At 35.4% G+C, this 25,795-nt stretch overlaps 2 protein-coding genes across 2 annotated transcripts in view; one reads left to right on the top strand and one right to left on the bottom strand.

Annotated features, from left to right (window-relative positions):
• The first annotated feature begins 1,799 nt into the window (after positions 1 to 1,799).
• On the top strand, positions 1,800 to 4,570 carry LOC141293965 (transmembrane channel-like protein 6). The gene is made up of 4 exons (XM_073826036.1): positions 1,800 to 2,109; positions 3,201 to 3,279; positions 3,369 to 3,464; positions 4,157 to 4,570. The coding sequence occupies exons 1-4, from the start codon at positions 1,916 to 1,918 to the stop codon at positions 4,172 to 4,174; spliced, it is 387 nt and encodes a 128-aa protein (XP_073682137.1). The 5' UTR covers positions 1,800 to 1,915; the 3' UTR covers positions 4,175 to 4,570.
• Positions 4,571 to 4,645: 75 nt separating this feature from the next.
• The window catches only part of notum1b (notum, palmitoleoyl-protein carboxylesterase b), a 22,501-nt gene continuing 1,351 nt past the window's right edge, over positions 4,646 to 25,795 (bottom strand). The window contains exons 4-13 of the mRNA XM_073826349.1: positions 18,354 to 18,406; positions 18,171 to 18,266; positions 15,646 to 15,706; positions 15,315 to 15,373; positions 15,132 to 15,234; positions 12,287 to 12,478; positions 12,117 to 12,214; positions 10,807 to 10,954; positions 9,885 to 9,932; positions 4,646 to 9,721 (exon numbers count right to left, since the gene is read on the bottom strand). Coding sequence (XP_073682450.1) covers positions 9,409 to 9,721; positions 9,885 to 9,932; positions 10,807 to 10,954; positions 12,117 to 12,214; positions 12,287 to 12,478; positions 15,132 to 15,234; positions 15,315 to 15,373; positions 15,646 to 15,706; positions 18,171 to 18,266; positions 18,354 to 18,406 — 1,171 coding nt within the window. The 3' untranslated portion in view covers positions 4,646 to 9,408. The remainder of the gene's footprint in view (positions 9,722 to 9,884; positions 9,933 to 10,806; positions 10,955 to 12,116; positions 12,215 to 12,286; positions 12,479 to 15,131; positions 15,235 to 15,314; positions 15,374 to 15,645; positions 15,707 to 18,170; positions 18,267 to 18,353; positions 18,407 to 25,795) is intronic.

The raw sequence follows: 25,795 nt of genomic DNA, 5'->3' as shown, positions 1-25,795 counted from the left end.
GTCGAATTTCTGTCGCTCTACGTACGTCGTCTGGTATAATTGAAACGATTGGCTATGAGCTACGCACAGGTGCATTTGATAGACATTCGTAGCGCCCAATAAACGCCTCTGGATATTCGTAAACCACGCCTCAAATACGAGAAAATGAACATGTGGTTCCCAGACCTCGAATCATGACGTTGTTTGGCGTAAGCCAGGCTAACTTTTAATAGTTTGTAAAACCTTCTTTTTCAAACTCGTCTTAGAAAACTTGGTATGGGTCATCAGCACGATGCCATGAAGGAGCATGGAAGTTTCGAGCCAGCGCCACCTAGTGGTAAAATCAAATATTCACACGCTTATAACTTTGGGTTCGTCATCTTTTTAGACTCCTGAATCCTTGACGAGTCCAGCGATACCAAACATGCCGGGTTTTGCCTTAAAGTTTGTGCAACGTTGCATTTTAGCACTTAAAAAACATTTGCCAATATCTTAGAAAGCATTACTCCAATCGACACGTAATCACCGTAGGAAATTCGAAAACATAGTGTGCCGCTACATATTAATACCCAATTGCCAAAATGTTGATAGTGGCAGAAAAATGCAAACAAAGTCAGCCATCTGGCTTTTTTTCTCTCATATATAAAAATGTCTATAACTCTAAAACAAAATGAGATATTTTCACCAAATTTGACACACGTATGTATAAACACACTGTAAGTACACATTCAAAATTTGGTGGGATTGTGCCTCTTGGTGGCACTATAATTAAACAAAACATGAAATTGCCATTGACTTCAGTAGAGTATTATGATAGAAAATGCTACATTTTACAAATGCATTGGTGTACCACTATAAAACTTTGTATATACTATCGAGACATGTACTCAAAACGTTTTGATACAGCGCCACCTTGTGGTAAAAAGTGATAACCTATTAAATCGTATTACTAGTGGTTGTTGGTCTGATTTTTTTCACCTATTTTGACTAAAATCACTTTAAAATGGCTTCAATTCCCCTTTGCTGCACTTGTTCTGATGCTTCCCTTGCATAGTGCTTGGCCCCATAATTGCTGCTTGCAGCTATATTTCTTCTTCCCTAATGGGGGTCTATGGCAGCCCTGTGAAGGGAACATAAGAAAGTTATGAAATTTGGCACACTTGTAGTGATGGCCATTAATGGTAATCTGACCAACTTTGGGGTCCCTAGAACCAACTCTATAGCGCCACTACAAGTTCAAAAAAATCAACATTTAAGTATTTATAACTCCAGAACCCCTAATTCTAGAAAAATTAAACGTAGTCCACCTGATTACTCTCTTCACGCTGATCACATTCAATATCTTACATTAGGACTCCACCTATTACAGTAGTGGCCATTTTGAAAAGTTCAGTATTCCATTTTTTTGCTACTCCTCCTTCAGAATTGATCCAATTCTTCCCAAAACTGGCTCAGATGATCTTTGGACTGAGCTGCACAAAATGCAGTAAACAGATTTTTCTTTTATTTATCTTTGTTCCAAAGTTATGATGTTGTGAACTTAACAAGGTCGACCCAAAATTGGTTCAGAGGCTGCATCTTGGCCAAACTTTGATCATTCGAAACCAAACTCTGTACCCTTCATCAACACCATGATGCAAAAGTTGGGATCAGCGCCACCTAAAAAATCCACATTTTTGCTTACACTTTCGAACAGTTATTCAGAATTGGTTAGCATGCATACATTTTTATTTGAACTTGTGCTCATAAGTTCATTCTTATTGATAATTCTGAACTGGCTGTTTTTCACATTCATTCAATGTCTACAGCCCCTTTGGTGGCTTGGGCCCGCAATCGCTGCTTGCAGCTATATTTTTGATTATTATTTCACATCATGGAAATCATTAATTAATGTGTTTATTTCTTATTTGCAACATTCTGTATTGTTTTTCTGAACATGATATTGTGTGTCAGGATGAGTCCGTCGGAGAGCTGCGGGCCGTTCCGTGGGCTGAAGACCATGTTCCAGGCGGGGAAGCTGTGGGTTCAGAAGCTGGCGGAGGTGAATCCCAATCTGCAGTGGCTGGCCTCCGCTCACGAATACCTGGTGGAGAACCCGCTCTTCCTCTTCCTGTCCGCCGGCGTATTCCTGTGAGTCTCCTCACATCGCTTTCATATCTCAAGAGACTTCTCCATTACACTTTGCTTGTTTGTCTCTGATGGTTCTCCTCAAAGTCATTTTAGTTTTATAGGTTTTTCTAATTTTATTTTATTTCATTTTAAAATTTGTGCATGCTTACATGTCATTTTACTTTTATTTATTGCAACATTCCTTGTTTTTAAAAATGTCAAATATTCATTTATTTTAAAGTATTTTATATTTATATTTGATTATATTCATATTTTTATTATGTTTTATTAAATCTCTATACACTTCTTTTGGAGACAGTTTCACATGAAATTTTAAATGGAAAACAAAACATATTTATTCATTTATCGATCTATTTATTTATTCATTTATGCTTGCGTTTCATTTAACTCTTATTTTTAGTTTTACTTGAATAGGTTTTTCATAATTTAATTGAATTGAATTTAAAATGTACATTTGTGCATGCTTACATGTCATTTTTCTTTTAGTTATTGCAACGTGCCATGTTTTTGAAAATGTCTATGTCTAATATTAATTTATATTATTATATTGCATATAAAATCCCTATACACTTTTGGAGACACATTTACATTTAATTTTATATATATAAAAAAATTGTATTTATTTATTTATTTATCGATCCATTCATTCATGCTTGCATTTCATTTTACTCTTATTTTTTTTATTTCACTTCAGGAGGTTTTTCAAATTTAATTTAATTTTTTGTGCATGCTTACATGTCATTTTACTTTTATTTATTGCAACATTCTGTTCATTCATTCATGTATGCTTGCATTTCATTTTACTTTCCTTCTTTATTTTACTTACTTTCATATTTAATTTAATAATTTAAATTATTTTATTTATTTTATTATATTTTGTATTAAATCCCTAAACTTTTGGAGGCACAGTTTTAAATGAAATTTTATTTGGAAAAAAGCTAACTTTATTTATTTAACCATCCGTCTGTCCGTCCATTTAATTTTACTCTTACTTTATTGCAACTTTCCATAATATATACATACATTTTTAATTTACTTAAAAGTTTTAATGTTAAATTTCTGACTAATGAGTGTTGATTTGTGTTGTGCAGGATCGTGATCTACTTCCACAGTCAGGTGGTGGACGGTCAGCGCAAGATCATCGAACTGCTCCAGGAACAGATTGAGAATGTGAGACGTGAATCATGTCAATATGTGAGTATGATCATCAGTGTGTGAGACAGTGCAGCATGACATCACTTCCTGTTCTGTTGATTCAGGAGGGCGAGGATAAGAAGTTCCTGATCACACGACTGCAGGACATCCACGAGCGGAAGAAAGGCGTGACGCCGCGCCGCGTCAAAGCACCAAGCGAGGTACAGAGAATCTGCTTTTAAAAAATTATTATTGAAATGAGTCTGCTTCTGTTGTTTTTTTTCTTAACTAAAACTAGTAAAAACATTTTTATTAGTAATAAAGCTACAAATATATATAAATATTGGGTGGAAAAAAAAGAAATTTGTTAAGTGAAATAAGTTTAATTTTAGGCACTAAAATTACTAAATAAAAACTAAAAAGTACTTTAAAAGTTGCATTTTATTTTCTTAATTGCACATTCCATAATGTATGAATAAATATATAGTAATTAATTAATTTAATAATATAATAAATGATTATAATAAATGTTAAATCCCTCTGTGTTTTGAGACTGTTCAAAATGTTTTTAATAAAATAAAATATTACATTATTAATTCATAAATAAATACTAAAACTAAAATTTAAAAAATAGACCTAAGGTAAAATAATAATAATTATAATAATTAAACAATAATTAAATAAATAAAAATGAAATAAAAAATATATTCATTAACAAATATTACCGGTTCAAGCACTTTAAAGCATTAATGCACACATGCAAAAAGACATTATGTAGCACACAATTAAACCCCTAACTATATACTAGTATATAAATAATGCTATTAAATAACGCTACTCTGAGCAGAACTGTGATTTTTTGTTGTTGTTGTTGTTTAGTGATTTAGATCATGTGATTTGCATCTGGTTTCAGGATTCCAGTTACTCCTGACACTCCTCCTGAACTGATGGAGCTGTAGAAATGGACTGAACAGACGCTCTGCTGAACGTTCATCTCTTATAGAAACCACTGGAGTCCATCATCAACCTCCGTGATCCTGAGCAGATCCAGACGGATGTTTCTAGCCTCCAGAATGACACTCGTCACAGGAACACCGGAGGAAAGAAACACTCGCACTGCTAGCTTTGTCTAGTTGGGTTCTGGTTAAATCTGTGGAAATATTAGCTGTGTGCTGGTGATGGTGTTTGATACTGAGACACTTTTCATTTAACTGTGAAATATTTCATACTCACTGTTCATCATTCAACTGGACCTTCCGTTTAATTGACTGTGATATTAATGTTTTCATACAAACAGTTTTAAATAAATATGTTTTTTTTAATTAAACTTTACTTTCTTATTTACTTCTTATTTATGTGTTTACTTACACTGTTGCTCAAAAGTTTGGGATCAGTACGATTTTTAAGTCTCTTATGCATTTCAAAGTTACATTTATTTGATTAAAAATGCAGAAAAAATAGTAAAATTATGAAATATTATTACAATTCAAAATAACAGTTTTTTATTGTAATATACTTCAAAATATAATTTATTTCTGTGATGCACAGCTGAATTTTCAGCATCATTACTGCAGTCTTCAGTGTCACATGATCCTTCAGAAATCATTCTAATATACTGATTTATTACTTTTTTTTAACAATGTTGGAAACAGTTGTGCAGCTTAATATTTTTTGGAACCTGTGATATTTTTTCAGGATTCTTTGATGAATAACAAGTTAAAAAGAACAGCATTTATTCAAAATATAAATATTTTCTAACAATGTAGGTCTTTACTAGCACTTTTTATCAGCTGACGCCAAACTTTGAACAAGGTGTTTATTGTTACAAAAGTATTCTATTTAAAATAAATGTTCTTTTCAACATTTTATTGATCAAAGAATCCTAAAAAAAGTATCACAGGTTTAAAAAAAATATATTAAGCAGCACAACTGTTTCCAACATTAATAATAAATCAATATAGTAGAATGATTTCTGAAGGATCATGTGACACTGAAGACTGCAGTAATGATGCTGAAAATTCAGCTTTGCATCAAAGGAATAAATTATATTTTAAAGTATATTAAAATAGAAAACCGCAATTTTAAATTGCATTAACATTTTACAATATTACAGGTTTTTTTCTGTATTTTTAATCAAATAAATGCAGCCTTGATGAGCAGAAAAGCATTTAAAAGGCATTAAAAATCTTACTGATCCCAAACTTTTGAGAGACGTGTGTGTGTGTGTGTGTGTGTGTGTGTATATGTATGTAAATGTGTGTTTATATATGTATAAATTATGTAGATATTAAAACAAATGATTGTTTTGGCCATGATTATAATCATTATTATTTTTATGAAGGCATGCAAATGAAACAGCAATGTTCAACAGGTATGTACACTTTACACAAAATCACTTTTTTTCAAAAACACTCATAAATATGATTTACATAAAATAAATAAGATGACTTAGCTTAAGTTTGTCTTATGTTATATATATTCTACAAATCACAATATAAAGGCTGAAGGTGAATGTCCAGAAACCTGTCAAGAACATATTTAGTCTCAAAATGTTTAAATGTTCAAAAATTATCTAATTGTATTTAAAAAATTTTTTTTTAAATATTTATTATTAAAATGTATTTATTTCTGCACATGTTCTTGTCAGGTTTGGGGAGATTCTGTGATCTGAGCAGCCGTTTTGTCTTCTCTGGATAATATATCCAGTCAGCTTAGTGGAGAGATGTGTTCAGATGTTCATATAAACATGTCTGTGTGTTTGAGGTGTTTGTCTCTGATGAGTAGTCTTGATTTTGCTATCCAGATTTCCAGTATTTGTGAAAGTGCTGCATTTTTATCAGCTGAAGTGAAAAGATCAGAGAGTTTGACCCGTCCTTCATCCGCAGAGAAAACCACAAATGTCTGTTATTTTGCTGATGTCCACTGAGTGTCCAGTAGAGGACGCCGCCGTTAACCTGATTCTGGAGGATATGGCACCTGTGTGATGACACACGGGCTCCGTCCCAAATGGAGATGGGGTGGCCATCTGTCCAGTTTAAGGTGAGACTGTCCAGTTTGGAAATAGTATAGTATAGTATACAATGATATATAATTAATAAATAAATAATTTAACAGTGCTGTTTAAGTTAATATTAAAAGACATACATTTTAGACACATTATAGTGAATAATCAACTGTTTTTGCTCTGTTCCGCCAACAAAACTAGTTCAGAATCACAGCATAAACTTTGCATCTCTGTTCAACACCGTGGAGTTTCTTTCTGTTTGATTTAGTGTGTTTGAATGAATCGGTTGAGTCAATGATTCAGTGACTTATTCATAAAGACTGACACCGAATTGTCCATTTGTCCACAACTCTGAGTCACTAATTCAGTGACTCATTCATAAAAACACCCACTTGTGCCATTTGAGAATGAATCAACTGTTTTGACTGATTCAGTTGAGTGAGTGATTCAGTGACTCATTCATAAAGACAGTCATTTGCTGTGTTCCTGAATGAATCAGCGGGTTTAAGCGAACTGATTGAATCAATGACTGAGTGACTCATTCATAAAAACAGCCACTTGTGCCATTTGAGAATGAATAAACTGTTTATGAATGAGTCATTGAATCATTGACTCAACTGAATCATTCAAAAGACAGTCATTTGCTTTGTTCCTGAATGAATCAGCGGGTTTAAGCGAACTGATTCAATCAATGACTGAGTGACTCATTCATAAAGACAGCCACTTGTGCCATTTGAGAATGAATAAACTGTTTTGAATGATTCAGTTGAGTCAATGATTCAATGACTCATTCATAAAGACAGTCATTTGCTTGGTTCCTGAATGAATCAGCGGGTTTAAGTGAACTGATCAATCAATGACTAAGTGACTCATTCATAAAGACAGCCACTTGTGCCATTTTTGAATGAATCAACTGTTTTAAATGACTCAATTAAGTCAATGATTCAATGACTCATTCATAAAGACAGTCATTTGCTGTGTTCCTGAATGAATCAGCGGGTTTAAGCGAACTGATTGAATCAATGACTGAGTGACTCATTCATAAAAACAGCCACTTGTGCCATTTGAGAATGAATCAACTGTTTTGAATGATTCAGTTGAGTCAATGATTCAATGACTCATTCATAAAGACAGTCATTTGCTTTGTTCCTGAATGAATCAGCGGGTTTAAGCGAACTGATTGAATCAATGACTGAGTGACTCATTCATAAAGACAACCACTTGTGCCATTTGAGAATGAATCAACTGTTTAGAATGATTCAGTTGAGTCAATGATTCAATGACTCATTCATAAAGACAGTAATTTGCTTTGTTCCTGAATGAATCAGCGGGTTTAAGCGAACTGATTGAATCAATGACTGAGTGACTCATTCATAAAGACAGCCACTTGTGCCATTTGAGAATGAATCAACTGTTTTGAATGATTCAATTAAGTCAATGATTCAATGACTCATTCATAAAGACTGTCACTTGCTTTGTTCCTGAATGAATCAGCGGGTTTAAGCGAACTGATTGAATCAATGACTGAGTGACTCATTCATAAAGACAGCTACTTGTGCCATTTGAGAATGAATCAACTGTTTTGACTGATTCAGTTGAGTCAATGATTCAATGACTCATTCATAAAGACAGTCATTTGCTTTGTTCCTGAATGAATCAGCGGGTTTAAGCGAACTGATTGAATCAATGACTGAGTGACTCATTCATAAAGACAGCCACTTGTGCCATTTGAGAATGAATCAACTGTTTTGACTGATTCAGTTGAGTCAATGATTCAATGACTCATTCATAAAGACAGTCATTTGCTTTGTTCCTGAATGAATCAGCAGGTTTAAGCGAACTGATTGAATCAATGACTGAGTGACTCATTCATAAAGACAGCCACTTGTGCCATTTGAGAATGAATCAACTGTTTTGACTGATTCAGTTGAGTCAATGATTCAATGACTCATTCATAAAGACAGTCATTTGCTTTGTTCCTGAATGAATCAGCGGGTTTAAGCGAACTGATTGAATCAATGACTGAGTGACTCATTCATAAAGACAGCCACTTGTGCCATTTGAGAATGAATCAACTGTTTTGACTGATTCAGTTGAGTCAATGATTCAATGACTCATTCATAAAGACAGTCATTTGCTTTGTTCCTGAATGAATCAGCAGGTTTAAGCGAACTGATTGAATCAATGACTGAGTGACTCATTCATAAAGACAGCCACTTGTGCCATTTGAGAATGAATCAACTGTTTTGACTGATTCAGTTGAGTCAATGATTCAATGACTCATTCATAAAGACAGTCATTTGCTGTGTTCCTGAATGAATCAGCGGGTTTAAGCGAACTGATTGAATCAATGACTGAGTGACTCATTCATAAAGACAGCCACTTGTGCCATTTGAGAATGAATCAACTGTTTTGACTGATTCAGTTGAGTCAATGATTCAATGACTCATTCATAAAGACAGTCATTTGCTGTGTTCCTGAATGAATCAGCGGGTTTAAGCGAACTGATTGAATCAATGACTGAGTGACTCATTCATAAAAACAGCCACTTGTGCCATTTTTGAATGAATCAACTGTTTTAAATGACTCAATTAAGTCAATGATTCAATGACTCATTCATAAAGACAGTCATTTGCTTTGTACCTGAATGAATCAGCTATTTTAGACAACTCTTTTGAGTCAGTAATTCAATGACAAATTCATTAAAAAAGCCGTTTTGAATGAATTGTTTAAGTTAATGATTCAATGACTCATAACAACACTCAGTGTTTTTTTTTATCTGCGTTTTTAAACGAAACTGTTGAGTCAATGATTCAGTGACTCAAACTGATGTACTGCTAGCATACAACTCCTACTATTTCTGTCATATCCTAAAAATAGTAAGAATAAAACATCTGGGACAAAGGAACAAAATACATGTAAAGAGGTTATAAAAGTAGCCCTTATAAAGGTAAAATGCCCCTGGAAATCAGAATTAAGAGGGCAAATATTGTCCCTTGACGGAAAAGTAGTACAGATTTGGGATAATTTTCACTGAATCCTCATTTGTGGTGTTATAGAAAGGGCCACCTTCACTGATCATCCATCATTAAATCCACATCAGGTGCTCCATTTGGGACGGAGCCGGTGCGAGCGCAGTCTGCTGAACAGACAGGCGTGTGTCAGGTGCCGTTACTGAGCATGCCCAGTAGTTTGTTGGGCTCCATGCCCTGCTGCTGTGCCATGCGCTGCACGTCGAAGCCCAGGTGCGTGAGGAACTGGATGACGCTCATCTCCTGCCCCGTCAGCTGGTCTCTGATGGTGGGACACGTGGGGTTGCAGTGGGGCCACGGGCAGCTGTCAATCAAGTGAAGAGGACAGCCCCGGGGCGGAGCCTGAACGCTGCTGCCGTTGGAGTGCTGACGGAGACTACGGTCCCAGCACTGCAGCGCTCGAGGGAGTGAGGTGCCTTTGACGTGGATGTCCATCCAGTAACTGAAGGAAAAAGATTGACTTACTGGTATAGAAAATACAGGATCTGAAGATAATGATTTTTAAAATGTAACATTGCAAAAAAATGTTCATGTTTATTTTTTGCTTTTGAAGCACACATAGTGAGATAAAAAAAAAAACGAGTGAGCACTCACTGCATACTCACCTTCTTGTGATGATCTCATGAGACAAACAGGCGGGAGCAAACATGGCCCTGTCAATCAAAACAATCAGGGGCCAATCAGAGATCAGTTTGAGGTTTAAAATAATAAAAATAATAATAATTCATCAGCCATTACTGCAGTCTTCAGTGTCACATGATCCTTCAGAAATCATTCTAATATACTGATTAATTACTGTTATTATCAATATTGGAAACTGTTGTGCTGCTTAATATTTTTTGGGACCTGTGATACTTTTTTCAGGATTTTTAATGAAAAAAAAAAAGGTTAAAAAAACTAACAATATAAGTCTTTACTATCACTTTTTAACAATTTAACACATCCTTGCTGAATAAAAGTATACATTTATTTCAAAGAGAGAAAGAATGAAAAAAAGTACTGACCCCAAACTTTGAACGAGGTGTTTATTGTTACAAAAGTTTATATTTTAAATAAATGCTGTTTTATTTATTTATTTATTAAAGAATCCTGAAAAAAGTATTACAGGTTCCAAAAAAAAAAATATTAGGCCCAACTGATTCCAACACTGATAATAAATCAGTATATTAGAATGATTTCTGAAGGATCATGTGACACTGAAGACTGGAGTAATGATGCTGAAAATGCAGCGTTGATCTATTTTTATATTAAAATAGAAAACCACTATTTTAAATTGCATTCAAGAGCCAGTCAGAGATCAGTTTGATTGTAAAGCATTTATTTTCACAACAAAATATTGTTTTATAAACAATAAAATAATAAAAAAGAATAAAGGATATATTTTAAAAAATAATAATAATAATTTGTTAAATATAAATAATAAGTAATATTTTGCATAAAACATTAAGCCTGTTTTTAGGACCGTTCTGTTTGATGATTGGTGTTTTGGTGACAGTATTCACAGAAGCAGGTGCAGCTGAAGCTTACGGGACGTTTTTGAGGGTGTTTCTGAGTTCGCCGCCCAGATTCTGGATGTATCTCCACTGGCCCTCCTGCACCGGCTGACCCGTCAGATGGACATTATCCACCGTCAGCTGAGCCTCATCGAACAACCACTGAACCACAAACACCGGCCCTGAGACACAGAGAGAGAGAGAGAGTGTGGACGAGAGACACAGTCAGACAGAGAGTGAGAGAGAGAGCAGGTGAGAGACACACTCATCATGTCACACTCATGTCAGATTCATTTAAACAGCTTTAATTCATTATTTATTTTAGTTTTTAGCAATTTAAGTAGTTTATCTTATTTTATTTCAGATAATTCAGTGACTGAAACATCAGTGACTATTTTGTGTATACTACAATTATAGTATTTGTTAATATTTATATACCGTCCTATTATTATATTTACTAATTTGTTTTGTTTTAGTTTACATTTTAGTCTTTTTTTTGGTTTATATGACTTTGTATGTATAGCTTTAATGAATGAATTAATTTATTTATTTTCATTATTTTAAAATTTTTAACTTTAGTTTACATTTTAGTCATTTTGTGTGTTTTTGTTTTTTTGTTTATATGACTTTTTGCATGTATAGCTTAGTCAATTATTTTTTAAATTTTAGTCTACATTTTAGTCACTTATATGTCTTTTTGTATGTATTGCTTTTTTTGCATGTATATTTTTGTATATTTATTAATGTAATTTAGTTCTCACAGCAACATTTCTAATTTTTCAACATTTCTAATATTCGTAGTTTTATATTAGGTTTATTGTTGCTAACTAAAACCATTAAAAAAATGTATTACTTAAAATAAAATAAGCTTTATCTGAAATACAATCAAATAAAAAAAACTTGTATTTTATTCAGCAATGTTTATTTAATTTTAAGTAACAAAACATTTTAATGCTTTGAAATTAAATACAAATACAAACTTTTGAGAAGCAATATTTAAATATTTACTTATTTATATTTTTTCTTACTTTCAAAAAGATTAAAATCTATATTAAATCTTTATCTACCTCCTGTAACAAAAGTGCAACTAACACTTTTTTTTTTTTTGTATTTTTTATGTATATATTTATTTGATTTTTTTTTTGTTTTTTATTATTTATTTATTTAAAATTCCTCTTTTTAAATTTTTAAATCCTCGAACCATCCTTGAACCCCTGGCTCTTTTCCTTGTCATATGTTTTCTGGCATTTGTGTCTGAACAAGTGTTTAATAAAAAATAATAAAACCAACAGTCAGTGGTGTGTTGTTGATTGAAACACTAGAGGGCGCAGCAGACTGACGTACTCTTGAGTGTGGGCTGAACCTTATAGCCAAAGAAACAGTTCCAGTCCTCGCCGTTATACGTCCGACCGCAGCGCTCCGGAACCACGCTGTTCCAATACCTGAACACAGAACACTGTCAGACATACAGAACAAACAGCACAAACATGTGTCAATGTGTCCTTGTGCCTCACCGCACTCCTCTCTTGATGGCTTCGGTCGGAGCGCAGCTGATGGTGTCGATGCAGTCGGTGCTGCGGTACTGTTTGTTATCCAGAAACCAGCCCGAGTCCACCAGACCCCGAACCTGAACCGAACCCACACCCAGATCCTTCAGCTGCTCCGACACACGGTCCACGTTCAGCAGGACGCCGGTACCACCGGCACTGTCACAACACACAGAGATTTCCCTTAATGACAAGTCTCTCTTAAAGGAATAGCTCACCAATGGATCCTCTGGAGTGAATGGGTGCCGTCAGAATGAGAGCTCATAAAAACATCACAATAATCCATGAGTAATCCACACCACTCCAGTCCATCAGTTTAACATCTTGAGAAGACAAAAGCTGAAACAAATCCATCATTAAGACGTTTTTAACTCAAATACAAGTCCATAATCCATAATAATGCTTCCTCCTGTGAAAATGTGGCCGTTTACAAGCCAAAACAGCTCAGATTTTGATGTGAGACACAACAGGAGATGGACTTTATCACTGGAGGATGCGTTAGTATAGATTATGGACTCTTATTTGATTTAAAAACGTCTTAATGATGGGTTTTCTTTCAGCTTTTGTCTTCTGAAGTGAATGGGTGCCGTCAGAATGAGAGTCCAAACAGCTGATAAAAACATCACAATAATCCACAAAACTACTCCAGTCCATCAGTTAACATCTTGAGAAGACAAAAGCTGAAACAAATCCATCATAAAGACATTCTTAACTCAAATAGAAGTCCATAATGCATAATATTGCTTCCTCCAGTGAAAATGTGGCCTGATTAAGTGCAGTTTAAAAGCCAAAACAGCTCAGATTTTGATGTGAGACACAACAGGAGATGGACTTTTTCACTGGATGAAGCGTTATTATAAATGATGGACTTGTATTTTAGTTAAAAATGTCTTAATGATGGATTTGTTTCAGCTTTTGTCTTCTGAAGTGAATGGGTGCCGTCAGAATGAGAGTCCAAACAGCTGATAAAAACATCACAATAATCCACACCACTCCAGTCCATCAGTTAACATCTTGAGAAGACAAAAGCTGAAACAAATCCATCATAAAGACGTTTTTAACTCAAATACAAGTCCATAATGCATAATAATGCTTCCTCCTGTGAAAATGTGGCCTGATTAAGTGCCGTTTACAAGCCAAAACAGCTCAGATTTTGATGTGAGACACAACAGGAGATGGACTTTTTCACTGGAGGATGCGTTAGTATAGATTATGGACTCTTATTTGATTTAAAAACGTCTTAATGATGGGTTTTCTTTCAGCTTTTGTCTTCTGAAGTGAATGGGTGCCGTCAGAATGAGAGTCCAAACAGCTGATAAAAACATCACAATAATCCATAAAACTACTCCAGTCCATCAGTTAACATCTTGAGAAGACAAAAGCTGAAACAAATCCATCATAAAGACATTCTTAACTCAAATACAAGTCCATAATCCATAATATTGCTTCCTCCAGTGAAAAAGTGGTCATATTAAGCGCCGTTTACAAGTCAAAACAGCCGAAAACACAGACAACAGGAGATGGACTTTTTCACTGTGATGAAGCGTTATTATAAATTATGGACTTAAATGGACTAAAAATGCCTTAATGATGGATTTGTTTCCGCTTTTGTCTTCTGAAGTGAATGGGTGCCGTCAGAATGAGAGTCCAAACAGCTGATAAAAACATCACAATAATCCACATGTAATCCACACCACTCCAGTCCATCAGTTAACATCCTGAGCTGAAACAAATCCATTATTCAAACAATCAGATTAAGTGCCGTTTACAGGACAAAACAGCTCAGATTTTGATGTGAGACACAACAGGAGATGGACTTTTTCACTAGAGGAAACATTATTATGGAGTATGGACTTGTATTTGAGTTAAAACATCTTAATGATAGATTTGTTTCATCTTTTGTCCTCTGGAGTGAATGGGTGCCGTCAGAATGAGAGTCCAAACAGCTGCTATAATGATTCGCGAACCTGTTCCAAAGCCTCGATCTAAATCAAATGATTTGCAAACCTGATCCCAAACTTTTGAGCGGCAGTGTATGTACAAATATTTAATTATTTTCAGGACTATATTAAAGTTTCAAAAGTAGTTCATTGAAATAAAGCCGAAATAAAATGTAAACATTTGATGAATGATCTGAACTTAAAAAAATAAACTCTGGCAATATTTAAAATGAGGTTAAAAGTAGCAAAATAACTGAAACTGAAATAAAAATAAAGTAAAATAGGTACAGTACAGACCAAAAGTTTGGACACACCTTCTCATTCAGGTCTGTACTGTAGATATGAATTCAACTGAAAAAACTATGTGTTGAAAAAATATCTTTCAGGTGGTCAAATAGCAAATAGTGGAGCTCTGCAGCCACCTACTGGTAAAAGTTATTTTTTTTACTTTTAAAACTAGATTTTCCAAAAGACAGGCAAAAATCTTACACTAAACCATGTGAAATTATCCCATGAATTAAAGTTAGAATTGTGGGTCTTTTATAAAGTGAATTTTACATAAAAAAGCAGTTTTTGTATAAAAACCCATTTAAAAAATATTTATTTATTAATTTATATATATTTCAAAAATATCACTAACCCACTGAAAACTGCACAAATGTAGAGTAAAAACTTTAATAAACAGAAAAATATACAGTACAGACCAAATCTGTACTGTATATTTAAAAAAAAAATATATATATATATATATATATATATATATATATATAATAAAAAAAATAACATTTAAAATAAAAATTGAAGATATAAAAATATAAAAACTAATTCCAAATATGAATAAATATTTCTGCATTTATTTATCTGGTGCTCACCTGCTCCCGGCCAGCAGCAGCACTTTAGCAGCGTCCAGTCCTTTAGTCACCAGCTCCTTGATGACCTCCTGAATGATCTGAGACCCCATGAACGCATAATCATCTGAACACAGAGACACACAGTTAGACACACACAGATAAATGGGAATGATGGAAATATGTCTGTGTGTTTGTTTGTTTTACTCTGGTCAGTCTTCGCTGCAGAGCCGCTCCAAACGTCACTGGAGCAGTACGGCACAAACCTACACACAAACACACTATTCATTAGAAAGAAACAGCAAATAACATTGGAATAAATGTGAAATTCTGAAGTAGAATGACTGAAATAGGGTTACATTTTAAAATATACTGCAATAACCTCATGACAGAGTACTGGTTAGACAAACTCTGTCATATCTACATTATAAAAATAGCAAACAGTATCAAAATGTAAAGACTCTGAAGGTTTTCTGTGAGGTTTGGGTTTAGAGGATATCAAATATTATTATCTGTGTAATAGTAGTCTTAATCATACACTGTGTTTGCGTTCCACCAGTGTGGATTCTCCTCGGGTTGAGACGACAGGATCCCTGTTCCTGAAACACACACACATGGACTTCAGCTTTAGTGGAGCTGACACTCAGAATATGCTGGTTTTGGACACAGCTGCTGTTGTTAGACTGCTCTGAGCTTTCCTAGGGTGTTATTATGCAGTTGTGTTGCTTAGTGCTTTAGAATGTGGTGCTAAGTAGTTTGTTGACACTCAGGACTCTATGAAAACTATTTGTGACCCTGGACCACAAAACCAGTCATAAGGTTAAATTTTACAAAACTGAGATATATACATCATATGAAAGCTCACTAAATAAGCTTTCTATTGATGTATGGTTTGTTAGGATAGGACAATATTTGGCCGAGATACATCTATTTGAAAATCTGGAATCTGAGGGTGCAAAAAAATCAAAATACTGAGAAAATCACCTTTAAAGTTGTCCAAATTAGGTTCTTAACAATGCATATTACTAATCAAAAATTACATTTTGATAGGTTTACATTAGGAATTTTACAAAACATCTTAATGTAACATAATCTTTACTTAATTTCCTAATGATTTTTGACATAAAAGAAAAATCAATAATTTTGACCCACACTATGTATTTTTGGCTATTGCTACAAATATACCCCAGCGACTTAAGACTGGTTTTGTGGTCCAGGGTCACATTTGGTCTGTTTGTTTTTTCCTTTTTTTTCATAAAGCAGGTTCTGTTCAAATTTTTCTGGATTTTGTTTTAATAACTTATGGAAGTCTGTTTCCGCCACTGATTAAACCAATCATTTATTAATAATAATTTGTGACTTGTTATCTCACAAAAGCCTACTGACTTTTTTCTCAAAATTCTGATATAAACTCCTATTACTGACATTTTTTTTCTCTGAATTATAAGATATAAACTCACAATTGTGAGTTATAAAGTCAGAATTCCGAGAATATAAACCTTTATAACTCACAAATGCAAGTTTATATCTCAATCCTGGGAATTTGCAAGTGAGAATTCCAAGATACAAACTCACAGTTGCAAAATAAAAGTCAGAATTGTCAGATATAAATTCTCAATTCTCACTTTTTTCTTGCAAATGTGAGTTTATATCCCGCAGTTCTGACTTTATAACTTGCAATCGTGTGTTTATGTCTCACAGTTCTGAGATAAAAAGTCAGAATTGCGAGATACAAAGTTGCAATTATCTTTTTTAGTTTTTATTCAGTGGCAGAAACAGGCTTCCATATTGGTTACATTACATATTTTGTAATAAAAAAAAAAACATATCTATTTTTTTAAAACTGTGAAACTTGTTCAATTTAAAAATAGTTTATGTATATTAAATGTTTAATTAGTTTGGTCACTGTATATTGATAGGGACATGTCACAGTGTCTCTACTAAATTGTACACCCTTGAAAATCTTTGAAAACTATATTTCTCTTTTGAAATACGAAGAGATCAAATTAATGATCAAACCACAATTTAACTATGGTTTTGCTACACTAACCATCATTTTGGTTATAAAACTGGTTATACAAAAAAACCTACATTTTTACTAGAATAAAACCATGGTTAATTTCGTTAAGTGATTTGTATTTGTCTTTCTTTCTTTCGTTTATAACTGTACTGCCTTAATGGGTTGGGGTTTTGTACTGTTTAAAAAAAGAGATGATTTGAGATTAATTCTCTAGATTTGAAATAGTTTGAGCTGCAGTTCAGTTGCTGACAGTTCAACAGTAATTGCAAAACTAACTTTTCCATGTTGTTTGCACATTAATGTGTGTCAGTTTGTGAACACAACCTCCCTACAATGATAAACATCCACCCAGTGGTATTTGTTTAATCTTTAAAAGTAATATCCTCTTTTTAAAATCAGCTCATTCTCAGCTTCTTGTGGTTGTGACGAAACACATTTGATTGACATGAGCGTCTTACCTTAGCCCCGCCCTCTCCATCGCCATTGTGTGACTCAGGTGCAGAGGAAGACACTAATTCTGTTGTTGGGTGTAATAATGAACACAGCAGTTGTCATTTACTCCCAACATCTGAGCCGCTGAAGACGCAGAGGATAACGTTACTTTCGTTTTTAAAGGAAAGCGCCGATCCCGATCTACATATGCGTCTATGTTCGTGTGAATCATTCCTGATGCAGTTTCACCCACAGCAGAAGTGAGTAGAAGGGTTTTAATCCATCTTTGCAAATGGCCTTTCTTAATAATGTGCTTGTTGGCAAGTTACGCCGATAAACGAGGCTAAAGTAAACATTACAGCTCATCATCCCTCATCAGAGAGGGGCGGGGCGAGCAGAGCTCATTAGCATTTAAAGGGGCCATGTCTTAAAATGAGCTGATGTTTTGCAGAGCTGATTTTGACAAGGAAAAAGGGTGGTTTTTTTACACTACTATTGAGAATTTTTAACCAAAGTATATTAGAGACTTTTCATTAAGACCCTAAAGAATCATATCAACTTGTGGAAAAAGGCCATCCGATGACCCCTTTAACCAAAATGAGATTTCCCACCTGTCCTGGTGGGAGGCCACTTGCTGGAGCTCATGAGTCTCCTCATGGTCTCGTATCTGCTGTCACAGGTGTGTTTGCTGAAGCAGTACCAGCCACCTGAACGACACAAACACACACCTGGTTAGATCATCCACACAAATACACACACATTCACTGATCATCACAATTGACTGATTCACTCACCCTCCAGAAACATCAGCCATCGCCGGCTGCCTCGGGACTCCTTTATGTAGTAGCTGAATCAGAAAACACATAAATATGATTCATTTTGTTATGTTATCCATTATTTTGATTTCGGATGCATTCCTGTACAAGAGAAGATCATGGTGAAGATCCTCAAAGAGCCAAAAATATTTGTCAAAAAGTTTGGATAATGAAAAAAAATGAAGACTTTACAATTTTTCTGCTCACCAAGGCTGCATTTATTTGATCAAAATATTGTAAAAGTTAGGAAATATTATAATTTAAAATTCCAGGTTTCAATGTGAATATCTGTTAAACTGTAATTTATTTCTGTGAAAAACTGAATTTTCAGCATCATTACTGCAGTCTTCAGATCACATGATGCTTCAGAAACCATTCTAATATTCTGATTTGCTGTTTAAGAAACATTTCTGATTATTATCAATGCTGAAAACAGTTGTGCAGCATTATATTTTTGGGGAAACCGTCATACATTGTATTTTTCAGGATTCGCAGATGAATAGAAAGTTCAAAAGAACAGCATTTATTTGACATACAAACTGTTTGTAACATTATAAATGTTTTTACTGGCACTTATGAATAATTTAATTCATCCTTAATTATTGAAGCACTAATTTATTTAAAACTCTTCAGCAAAGCAGTATATTAGAATGATTTCTGAAGCATCATGTGATCTGAAGACTGCAGTAATGATGCTGAAAATTCAGCTTTGATTACAGGAATAAATTACATTTTAACAGATATTTACATAGAAAACAGCTGTTCTAAATTTGAATAATGTTTCATAATTTTTACTGTATTTTTGATCAAATAAATGCAGCCCTGCTGAGCAGAAGAGATTCTTTTCCATTCTTTTTATTGGAAATTACTTTTAAAATGGACTTTATTCCTGTGATGAAAAAGCCAAAATAAAATAAAATGCATGACAGCAAATTCCATTTTAAAAAGTTTGTCTCTTTTGCTCACCACGGCTGCATATATTTGTAAAAAAAAAACAAAAATTAAAATTATGAAATATTACTAGAATTTAAAATAGCTGTGAATATCTGTTAAAATGTAATTTATTCCTGTGATCGAAGCTACATTTTCAGCATCATCACTGCAGTCTTCAGTATCACATGATGCTTCAGAAATCATTCTAATATGCTGATTTGCTGAAAAGTGTAAAATAAATTAATACTTTTATTAATCAAGGATGCATTATGATGATCTGATTCTTATCAATGTTTAAACAGCTTGACATTGAAAAGCCTGTCTATAGGGATTAGATGCAAATCAACCTGTTATAATGAACAACGCATCATGAATACAAATAAATGAAGTCAAAGTCAAAACATGAAACAAACTGAATCATGAAAATAAGAACTAGTTCTAAAAGAGCAATTTATTCAGTCTGAACCACGACAGCCAGATCTTTTTTAAATTGAATGTCTTTAAAAATCCAAATCAGATCTTTAGTCTGAATATAATTTGAATTGAAATTCAATCGTTTGAAATTTCCATTTTGCATTTATTTGATATGTTTAATGCATTGACTTTAGTAGTGGAGCTCAACTTCCCATATGTTCAGTACAAATTCTCGCTCTCAAACTGAAAAGCAATTCTTTAGTTCTGAACATCTTCCTCTCTGTTTGCAGACATCAAGCTCGAACATAAAGAGAGCAGAATAGAGACCGTTTAGATAAAGAATCCAGATCGTTTCATCTCTGAGATGAAGAGAGAGAGCAGGACAGAACAAATAAGTGTCAGCAGTTGTAGATGTTGATCTGTAATTATGGGTCAGCACTCAGACAAACTGCTTTCTGATCACTGATTATGTATGTCAGACACAGGAGTGTGTGTGTGTGTGTGTGTGTGTGTGTGTGTGTGTGTGTGTGTGTGTGTGTGTGTGTGTGTGTGTGTGTGTGTGTGTGTGTGTGTGTGTGTGTGTGTGTGTGTGTGAGTGTGTGTGTGTGTGTGTGTGTGTGTGTGTGTGTGTGTGTGTGTGTGTGTGTGTGTGTGTGTGTGTGTGTGTGTGTGTGTGTGTGTTTGAGGGCTCAGATGTGGGCAGAAGTCTATATGTGGGCATATGTGGTTATCCCATGTTTGTTTTTGTGCGGTTGAGTAACTGTTTGTGTGTGTGTGTGTGTGTGTGTGTGTGTGTGTGTGTGTGTGTGTGAGAGAGAGAGAGAGAGAGAGAGACGTGGCTCATATAAAGATCAGTGTCTCATGTGCTGGAATCCCTTTGATGTGTTTAAACTGGAGTTCTTTCAAACCTGCTTCACCATTTCTGCATCTCACTGATGTAACAAAATAACACAGATGCATACTTATATATATATAAAAAATGTACTATATATATATATATATGTATATATATATGTATATATTGAGAAAATCGCCTTTAAAGTTGTCCAAATGAAGTTCTTTGCAATGCATATTACTAATCAAAAATTAGGTTTCATGGAACATGATTTTAATATCCTAATGATTTTTTGGCATTAAAAAAATCGATAATTTTCACCTATACAATGTATTTTTGGCTATTGCTACGAAATACCTGTGCTACTTAAGGCTGGTTTTGTGCTCCAGAGTCACAAATCAGTATTTTTGGACTGGTTTTATAGATTTTTAAAATTTCGCTGAAGTTTTTCTCTTTTTTTTTTTTTTTGACTATTTTTTTTTATTAAGGAAAAATGATTGAACATTACTAAAATATTGAAATGTAAATCCAGATACACAAAATGTAAGAGCAATCTTAAGCTGTAGAACAGTGAATAAGAGGAGAAAAAATAGATAAAATAAACTAATAACCACAGAGGACAGAATTTAAAAAAACAACAACTAAACAATAGTTCAAAATTTCAAAATTTAAACACTTAAATGTTACAGCGGGCGAACATTACCAGAATAAATCAGGAAATGTAACAATATGTCATTCTTTTTGTTATTAATTTGCATTAGGGACCTTTTCAAAGCTTCCATTTCTCAAAATAAATTACATTTTTGTATGCACTTCTGTTTATGAATATAATATTTACCTTGCAAAATGTAAAAGTTAACAACATAATTATTTTACTTTTGTGTGAATAAGTACAAATAATATTTTTTAAAGATATGCAAATTATAAGCATATAATTAACATTTCTTTGCAAAAAAATAGAAAGGCACTAACGTCAGACCAAAAACTAAGAGACAAATCACAATTATAAAACAAAATGACACTAGTCCACATGTGTGTTACAGAAACTGCAAGTATTGCCAATGTCCACGAATTTAGAAGAGCTACTTTACAATTTGTGAAGTATTTTGAAATGCACTCTTTTACTTTATTGAAACTTTGTAAGGATTTGACAAGATCTTTCCCAATTAATATCAGAAATTTGTGCATTCCAAAAAATTCCAAGGAAATTTCAAAAGCTAGGGGGAGATATAAACAATATCATAGGAAGTCATTAAAGGATGTACATGCTTGCACAATTCGCAAAGCTTTTTGCTCCTTTGAGGGCTATATTGACTCAATATAATGCTTCACTTCATTTTTAAATGCAATAAAATATTGATTTTTACCTGAAAATTTACATTTATGAATATGAAATTTGGCTATTAAAATAAAGAAATTAATTTAAAGAACGTGTGGGTCTGTTAAAGTTGTTATTGTTTACTGAGCGAACCATGTGCGCGTGACATCAATCCGCTCTCACCTGCGGCGCGCGTGAGCTCAGTGAGCGCGTTCATGTGCGTGCGCGTGCAGCAGCTGCGCCGTTATTTGCTTACTTTCACTCAAAACCACAAAGTGTCTCAGAAGATGCCGAGACAAACCGAACCGCAGCGATTCTCCCCGGTTCATTCCGATCATCTCTGCTGCTGTCTGGGAATGTGAGGAATTAATATCTCTGATCCTCCGTGTCTGTCAGATTCCCGCGCTTCACTCGCGTTTGCCTTTAATTATGGCGGGTTTTCGTTCATTATCAGGCTCGTGCTGTTAAAATAGATCTCCCTTAAAGGAGTAATTCACTTTTAGAACAAAAATTTACAGATAATGTACTCACCCACTTGTCATCTAAGATGTTCATGTCTTTCTTTTTTTGGTCGTAAGGAAATTATGTTTTTTGAGGAAAACATTTCAGGAATGTTCTCCATATAGTGGACTTCTATGGTGCCCGCGAGTTTGAACTTCCAAAATGCAGTTTAAATGCATCTTCAAAGGACTCTAAATGATCCCAGACTAGTAATAAAGGTCTTATCTATCAAAACAATCGGATATTTTCTAAAAATATTTACTATTTATATACTTTTTAACCACAAATGCTCGTCTTGTCTAGTTATCCGCTGCACATTGCATACTCTACAGTTAGGGTATGTCAAAAAACTCATCGCTGTTTCACATTTTTTGGAAAGCATGTTTGATTTCTTTGCACATTCACTTTGTAAACACTGGGTCGGTACTTCTGCAGCGATGTTGGATGATTTTGAAGTTGGAGGAGAAAATGAGATGGGAGTTTTTAGACATACCCTAACTGTAAAGTACGCATGTGCATTGCAGAGCTAGACAAGATGAGCATTTGTGGTTAAAAAGTATATAAATTGTAATTTTTTTTTAGAAAAGAACATATTGTTTTGCTAGATAAGACCCTTCTTCCTTGGCTGGGATTGTTTAGAGCCCTTTGAAGACAAATATAAGCTGCATTTTGGAAGTTCAAACTCAGGGCACCATAGAAGTCCACTATATGGAGAGAAATCCTGAAATGTTTTCCTGAAAAAACATAATTTCTTTATGACTGAAGAAAGAAAGACATGAACATCTTGAATGACGAGGGGGTGAGTACATTAACTGTAAATTTTCATTCTGAAAGTGAACATATCCTTTAATAAAAATAACAGAGTTAAAATAAAACAATTTTTTTCAATTTCGAAAGTTGAATGTTCCGTCAAAGTTCACATCACCAATCAAAAACATTTTTTTTTTAAATGTGATTTTAAGAAGTTTAAGAGAGCATTCAGAAGTAGTGTTCTTGTAATATTCGCAAATGGAAAGTTCCCTTAATGTTTGTATAACTAAGAAAAAACGTTTTTAAAAACTTTTTCATAGCTTTCTGGATTCATTAGCAAAACATTTTTAGAAAATATTTTTGCAAGCTGCATTACTGATTTTTTTTTCCACAGTGATGGATAATGAACCATGAACCACAGCTGTGTTTTGTTTGTTTCATGAGTTCCTTATTTGTCCTGAACAGTTAAACTGCCTGCTGTTCTTCAGAAAAATCTTTCAGGTCTCACAAATTCTTTGGTTTTCCAGCATTTATGTGTATTTCAACCCTTTCCAACAATGACTGTATGATTTAGAGATCCATCTTTTCACACTGAGGACAACTGAGGGACTCATATGCAACTATTACAGAAGGTTCAAACACTCACTGATGCTCCAGAAGGAAAAAACATGCATTAAGAGCCGGGGGTGAAAACTTTTGAACAGAATGGAAATGTGTAAATTTTTCTTATTTTGCCTAAAAATCGTCTCAGGTTACGTATGTAACCCTAGTTCCCTGAGAATAGGGAACGAGACACTGCGTCCTCTAGAGGGCGCTTTTGGGGAACGCTGCAGCGTGCCTCGAGTCTGAAGAATGCATAGAAAAACTACATGAAATGGCCGGCGCCAGCGTATGACGTCACCGCGGCGCGTCAGTCGCTGCCGTTGCGTCACTACCGGGCGACCATAACATAAAGAGGCGCCCGTGCAACACAATACATCTTCAAAGTCTGAAGCTTTATCGTCCGAAGCATGGCGAAGAAGCCTAGAGGACGCAGTGTCTCGTTCCCTATTCTCAGGGAACTAGGGTTACATACGTAACCTGAGACGTTCCCTTCCGAAGGGAACTCTCACTGCGTCCTCTAGAGGGCGCTTTTGGGGAACGGTATACCAACGCTGCCATGCTGAGGGGAGTGCATGCTAAGCCAGCGAGCACTAAGCAACAATTCTGAGAGGAATTGCCCCTACTAGGACGTGGTGACGGCTGTCAAAACGTTACCCCTCCCGGCCAGAGGCCTGACCTGTTACCCACTTACCAGACTGGGTAGAACCCAGGGCACAGCTCAGGCTTGGAATTATAGTAATTCCTTCTGAGGGAAACGGCTAAGCTTCGATGGAAACTTAGACTTGTCAGAACCAGAAACTACCGCAACATAGGGCCTAGTTCCCTCAGGAACTGGCTCCCATATGAGGGCAGAAACCTGTCCTGGGTCCGTTCAAAGGGCCACTAGTAGTGGCGCGCCCTAATAGTGGATGGTCAGCAGACATCAGCTAAGATATCAAAGGAGTCGAACCCAGGGAACCGGGGTTGTGAGCCGACTCCAATAGATGGGAACAAGGCAAAACGTGTGACCCATACCAAAAAGGGATTTAAAAGAGGAACCCAAACTTGGTGGGAACCTACCAACACGTGGATTTTATAAAAGTGCCCCAGGTGTGTGTGCACTTACCACACTTGTGGTTTTAACTGGAAGACGCCCAGGCATAGCGTGGGACGCTTACCGACATGATCGGTTTTAAGGAGAGTGTTTTCCCAGAGGGTTTCACTATCAGCTCCATGCCGTCTGAAGAGACGGAAAGGGGATAACCCTGAAGGTGAGGGGATTGCCACACTAACCCTCCCCTGGACAGAAGCTCGCAAGCTATCTGTCAACAGAGAAGAACATGGAGCTGAGACCATCCTGCAATAGTGGACGACAGTAGAGGACAAAAATCCTGACCCTGATCCACAGGGAGGATCGCTTCTCCAGAAGGGGGCACTGCTGTCTTTTAGGGAACCCTTAATGAAAAGGGGGAGCGTGCACAGCCCGGTCCACGCGACCTGTATGAAGGTCTGGCAATCTCACGAAGGTGGGTTGGCGCTCATAGAAGACCCTTCCCAGAAGGGGAGCTGCACAACCGAACAGGAGCGAATGCTCTCACTGTTACCCTTCATAGAGGGGAGCATACATCCAGAATAAAGGCTGGAGAGTAGAAACCTGAAGCATGAAGGTCAAGCTCCTACCCTGGGAAACAGGGAGGAGAACTTGGCCACCAAGGAGTGGTGCTCTTATAAGTGAACCCTGGAAAGGGGGCACGCCAACATCCTTGTAGCAGGTCCATAACTCTCAAAGGTCTGTCCCTGGTAGATTCCTACCCTCAGGAGGGAGGAAGCATTCAGTCCTGGGAAGTTGCTCTGAAGGAAACCCTGAATTAGGGGAGCTCAGGTCTGTTCCAGCAATCCTGCGCACAGGGAGGAACGTGAGCTCTTAACCTTAACAAACCCATTCCTCAGAAGGGGGAGCACTCAGTCCTGGGAAGTTGCTCTGAAGGAAACCCTGGATTAGGGGAGCTCAGGTCCGTTCCAGCAATCCTGCGCACAGGGAGGAACGTGAGCTCTTAACCTTAACAAACCCATTCCTCAGAAGGGGGA

Source organism: Garra rufa, chromosome 20 (assembly GCF_049309525.1).
Source record: "Garra rufa chromosome 20, GarRuf1.0, whole genome shotgun sequence".
NCBI lineage: Eukaryota > Metazoa > Chordata > Actinopteri > Cypriniformes > Cyprinidae > Garra > Garra rufa.
This window is presented reverse-complemented; position numbering and strand designations above follow the sequence as displayed.

Excerpts from the sequence above, each read along its gene's own strand:
- LOC141293965 (XM_073826036.1), top strand. The coding sequence starts at position 1,916 with ATGATATTGTGTGTCAGGATGAGTCCGTCGGAGAGCTGCGGGCCGTTC. Across the intron at positions 2,110-3,200 it reads CTGTCCGCCGGCGTATTCCT|GATCGTGATCTACTTCCACA; the intron begins GTGAGTCTCCTC and ends TGTGTTGTGCAG. Across the intron at positions 3,280-3,368 it reads TCCAGGAACAGATTGAGAAT|GAGGGCGAGGATAAGAAGTT; the intron begins GTGAGACGTGAA and ends CTGTTGATTCAG.